The sequence below is a fragment of the Pundamilia nyererei genome, unplaced genomic scaffold, assembly GCF_000239375.1.
Source record: "Pundamilia nyererei isolate P.nyererei 1_Seehausen unplaced genomic scaffold, PunNye1.0 scaffold00364, whole genome shotgun sequence".
NCBI lineage: Eukaryota > Metazoa > Chordata > Actinopteri > Cichliformes > Cichlidae > Pundamilia > Pundamilia nyererei.
The window spans coordinates 306,071-311,549 of record NW_005187765.1 but is presented as its reverse complement, the minus strand read 5'-3'; the positions used below and the strand labels follow the sequence as shown (position 1 = coordinate 311,549).

At 43.6% G+C, this 5,479-nt stretch overlaps 1 protein-coding gene and 2 non-coding genes across 3 annotated transcripts in view; all 3 read left to right on the top strand.

Moving 5' to 3' along the window:
- Positions 1-5,479, top strand: part of unm_hu7910 (un-named hu7910) — a 41,348-nt gene that overhangs the window by 23,763 nt on the left and 12,106 nt on the right. Inside the window, exons 7-8 of the mRNA XM_005752521.1 lie at positions 3,256-3,309; positions 4,914-5,033. Coding sequence (XP_005752578.1) covers positions 3,256-3,309; positions 4,914-5,033 — 174 coding nt within the window. The remainder of the gene's footprint in view (positions 1-3,255; positions 3,310-4,913; positions 5,034-5,479) is intronic.
- trnai-aau (transfer RNA isoleucine (anticodon AAU)) lies at positions 1,845-1,918 on the top strand. Its single transcript has one exon. It is a non-coding gene; the product is annotated as a tRNA-Ile (tRNA).
- On the top strand, positions 3,866-3,939 carry trnai-aau (transfer RNA isoleucine (anticodon AAU)). The gene has a single exon. It is a non-coding gene; the product is annotated as a tRNA-Ile (tRNA).

Genomic DNA, 5,479 nt, shown 5'->3' with positions numbered 1-5,479 from the left:
AAGGAAAGACTAGAGAAAGAAAGGATCGCCAAGGAAAGACTAGAGAAAGAAAGGATCGCCAAAGAGAAGGCAGAAAGGGAAAGATTGGAGAGGGAACGGATCGCCAAGGAGAAGGAAAGATTGGAAAAAGAAAGGATTGCGAAGGAGAAGGCGGAGAAGGAAAGATTGGAGAGACAAAGGATCGCCAAAGAAAAGGAACGACTTGAGAAAGAGAAGATCGCCAAGGAGAAAGCAGAAAAAGAAAGACTGGAAAGGGAACGGCTTGTTAAGGAAAGAGACAGACTCGCCAGAGAAAAGATAGACAAGGAAAGGATAGAGAAGGAGCGCTTAGCCAAAGAAAGGGCAAGAATCGCACAGGATAAGGAGAAATTAGAGCGAGAAAGAGTAGAAAAAGAAACGACAGAGAGAAACGAGAGGGAGAGGATGGAACGGGAAAGACTGGAGAGGGCAGCGAAGATGAAGCTAGAGCGGGAGAAAACTGAAAAGGAGAAGATGGAGGTGGAGCGGCTGGCGAAAGAGGGCGTGGTGAGACAAGGAAATGGCTTAAAGAGACGAGTGCTACCGGAGAGGAAGCTGAACAGTTCGCAGGTGAAAGGTGAGATAACTGAGAGAGTGACCATGACGGCGGTCAGGAGAGAGAAGAGCGTCTTAGAAGAGAAGAAGAAAATGCCTCACGGCACAAAGTGATGACCTCACAAATGGTCATGGCTCTGATTTGCCGGCCTCACCTCCCATATTCGGGAAACGGATGAAAAGCTACTCGGTGGGGTTTGAAGGTCTTGTAACCACCCAGCAAAGACGATGCTGAACACAAGTCTGAACACACTTTGCAATCCAGGCAGTTGTTTTGAGTCTCCTTTGTAAATTAAATAAATACAAACGGACAATCTGATTAAAAACCCCTCTTCAAGTTTTATCCCCAACAGAGGTTTAAAATGTTTTCCCTCCAACGTGTTCTGCTTCTGTTGCTCATTCACAAAGTTACAGGACATTACACCTTCATTAAGGGCTCAAACCAGAGTCTTCAGTCTTAACTGTGATACAGACACCACACAGCTGGAACTGTGGTGAACTAGAAATTAGTATTTCAAGCCAAACCACTCACACATGACTGTATTTGATGCACAGAAAGCAGTAGCGTGGCTTCAGGGCAAATTCACCATTAATCTACAGATGTGGCCCACAGATTGTTTCCCTTGTGTTACTGCTGCTCTTTCAGTGCTGCAGACCTCTTCAAACAGGCCGATTTTCAAAAGGCCAGTTTCATGAGATTTATGTTGTCTTTGTTTTTCTCATTTTTATGAGACTTTGGCTGATGATGTGACATTTATGGTTTTTCTTATCATGTTTTTTGCTCAAAGGATGAGAGCCAGTATAAGGCGTCTGAATTGTAAGTGTTGAGCTTTAGTTCAAAGTCATGTAGTGGATCTAAGTGGTGAAGGATGTTCGAGGACACCGGCTTTTAAAATAACCTGTAATAACTGTTGTGTAGTGACGAAGCATCAGGAAGTCACGTGTCGTGAGCTGAATAAAGAAACTTTCACAGTCTCTGAAATTATTTTGTTTTTCCTCCAAAATGTGAGAAAATGTTTGCTGAATAAATCCGGCTCATCACATTAAGATGATTTCTTTCTCGTGGTTTAATAAAAATGAAAAAGCTACAATATGAGTTCATTTTTAGAGACACAAAGAGTCGTGTAATTTTTTTAAACCCCGTTTGTTTCATTACCTCTCTCTGTTTAACGGCAGTAGAAAGCAAGCTGTTTGACTTATTCTCACTTGCTTGATTATGAATAACGAAACAAACAAATGTCACATTTCATTTCATTGCTGCTTTGCGGGGTGGCCGGTTAGCTCAGCTGGTTAGAGCGTGGTGCTAATAACGCCGAGGTCACGGGGTCGACCCCCGTACGGGCCAAAGTTTCATGTCTTTTATGCCGACTAGGTTTGTGTTGTTACGGATGAACATGTTAGCATCTTGCTAACCAACCTACTGATGCTTCTGTGAAGCTGTGTCTCCTTCCAGCACCAAAAAAACAACATGGAGGTGAGCTGGACAAATAGGTCTGACTCTGACAAGGTCACAGGTTTGACTCCCATATAGGCAAAGTGGAGAGCTTTTACTTGTTCTCTGTGCTTCCTTTCCTGTTGGTTAAAGCCTCTTTTGTGTAAGCTATTGTTAGCTCTGTGGGATAGAGCGTGGTGCTAGTAATGGCAATGTTATGGGTTCAGTCCATACACAGAGCAGGTGTATGTGCTATTTAAAGGCAGTGGAGGTGGTCTCAGGTTGGGCAGGAGGCTGGAGTCGGGTTATCAAGTGCATCCAGAGAATTTGTGGAAGCATCACACTTATTTCTTTCATCAAAGCTGGAGCTCAGACTTCTTGGATGGTCTGTTAGTACAATAACCTCACTGCAGCACAGCATGTTATTGGTCAGGTAGCGTCATTAAAAGGCTCCAAGAGCATCAACATGGTCCAAAAGTCCACTTCAGGGTCTTCGATTAGCTGAGGTGAAGCCTTGCAGACCCTGGAGGTCTCTGCTTGGTGCAGAGAGGGTTTTTTTTCCATAACCAAAATACATGCAAACATCCCCAACAGTCCAACAGCAAAGCCTGTTGAGCATTAACAACAAGGGCAGAATCCCTCTTCCTCTGCTCAGTGCTATCTCGAGCCACCACTGCTTCCTTCTGTGCTCACCTTGTGCTTGCTGCTTCGATCCTATCAGCTCAGATTTCCTTCCACAGGAAGATTATCGGGGTGCTGGCGCTCCCGAGCGTCCTGCTGCTGTCGGTTAAACGTCTTAAAAACGAAACCCCGCTTTTTGTTTTTAAAGGCACTGTCACACTTGGCTGTAAACCAAATCAGGTTTATATAAAGTTCACACAATTCAGAGCTTCCTCCTTCTGCTATGTCCCATCTTCTTCTCTGAGTGCTGCAGTCTGGTTTTTATGTATGCTACTCTCAAAGGGACGAGAACCATTTTTCCTTAAGTTTCCCATGTGTACATATCTACTTTTTCACACCAGTCGTCCCTCATTGTTGGCCTTAAATCAGAAATACAGAGATTTTTAAAAGCTTATTATGGTCTAAACGAGTCTTTAAAGCTGATTTGTAAACAGTTATTTAACATTTCATCAGATCTGGAAAGAAAGGCGCTGTTTTACGAGAGCTCGCTTTACGTTTAATTGTCAAATAAAAAGCTGTAAATAACTTGGCGTGGTCTTTAAAACATTTATATCCTGAACACTGAACAGGACTGAAAGAAGCAAAGAGGCTGCATGTAGGAGACAAACCTGAGAAGCAAACAGGTAAGTTTACACACACACACACACACACACACACACACACACACACACACACACACACACACACACACACACACACACACCCTCTGGCTCTGCTGACTCTCTTCTGATACCTGAGAAAACCTCCTGGGAGCTGACCTGATTCCCACCTGTGGATTTGGACCTGCGAGCGTCTCCGTGTCCTGCCAACAAAGCCTGACCGGCTTCACACTGAAGTTCTATATCAGTTCCACCCTGGAGCTCCTCCACACTGGGAGCTGCCCAGTACAACCAGTCTGCTAGATCTTTAATCTAACTTTTGCACTTAGATGCTCTCGTTTTGGTTTTTGGTTCCTTAAATGCAGAAATTTTGAAGGAAATATTGAATGAAAGCCACACTTTGTATAAGTTTATCTTTAATTATTTTACCACACTATTTAATGAATAATTATGCCTTTTTTTTTTACAGCCAGTGCAGTGCTTTTTGTATTTTTGTTTAATAGGTTTCTAGTATTTACAGCCATTAGAGTCTGAGTGATTCGGTTTAAGTCATTTTGTCTTGTCAGCTCTACACTGCTGTGGCCGGTTAGCTCAGCAGGTTAGAGCGTGGTGCTAATAACGCCAAGGTCACAGGTTTGACCCCCGTACGGGCCAAATTCATGACTGGCAATAAATATGTTTCTGAAGTCAAATGTTTATCTCAGACGCCGTGATAAACACTTTCCTAAAACAGCTTATGTGGAGATAGAGGCTTTTATTGTGAAAGGCGCAAACAGGATGAAGCTGATTTCACACTTGCATGGAACAAAAACGGTTTCCTGTGCAGACCGGAAGACAGGACAAACAGACACTTCTGCTATTTCTTATTTTTTCTCCACTTCAAAGTCGGAAAAAACTTCAAACGTAACAATTTTTATAAATCTGGGAGAATTAAAAATTGTACAGAGTTAAATTGTATCAAAATGGAAGTCAGAAAGCATCTTGTTTTTCCTTTAAAAACACATTGTTCAACTTAGTTTTCAACGTTTTTCACCTTTTTGCTCCATCTTGTGGTACAAACTGGTATTACATGGAAGTACAGCCTGGCACTAGTTCAACTTCAGTAGATAACTCTTTACTATAATACATGCATGCTGTTTATGGCTTAGTTCATTTGGACAGACGTTAAACATTAATTTACAAAAGTACCTCTAAAACCAGTAAATGAGTTTAATGGATAAATAAATCTGCTTCCGGTGTTTTTGGTGACGCTCAGTTCTGTGCTGTCCTGCCTCTGTGTGTCGGCCCTGCGACAGACTGGCGAGCTGTCCAGGATGTACCCGCCTCTCGCCCTATGACAGCTGCGATAAGCTCCAGCAACCCTGATAAGCGGAAACGCGTCTATTTAATGCTTGACTAAATAGAACCTGACTTGCTCCTAAACATCATAGTCCTGCCGTTTGTGATGCTCAGCGGCTTCCTTACCTGGATTCTAACCTGGATTTGAAAGGATGGAGGAGGATGTTGGACTTCTGACGGGTGTTCAGAATATAATCACTGTCTGCTTTTACCTGTCACACATGATGTTTACACTGAGCATGTTTTAATCTTACTTCAGTCATTCCTCTTTTTATCCTGTAAACTTTAAGTGTTAAAAACTGAAGAAACCATCACGCCTGAAACAGCCAATCAGCAAGCTGCAGAGCCGCGAGACGTCGAGCCGACAGAGGCCGCGCCATCCGTGACTCCGCCCAGACAGAGCGAATCAGGTACGCGTGAGCAAGTCTGCTGAATGAAGGAAAATTCAGTCCAGTCACCTGAAGGAGAAATAAGTCTGGGAGCAGCAGATCAGTCATACAAAGTGTTTGAGCTGGTGATAGAATAAAATAAGGTTTAAGGTCCAGACCTGCAGGTCTCTGAAGAGCTTAAGGCCGCCCGAGTCGTTTGTCACATGAGGACTAACCTGACTGACAGAGCGACAAACACAAAATATAAAAGCATGTAGTCGACTCCACGTGGCTGAAAGTGAAGCTGCTCTGTGTGTGGCCGCGTCGTATCCACAGCACCTGTATGAGTCTGAATGCTCACGTTACCTGCTGCCCCACCCACTGTGAGGTCACTGATTGGCTCCCTCACCTGTTGATGTCATGATGGTAACATTATGGCTTCTTTCTGTGTGTGTGTGTGTGTGTGTGTGTGTGTGTGTGTGTGTGTG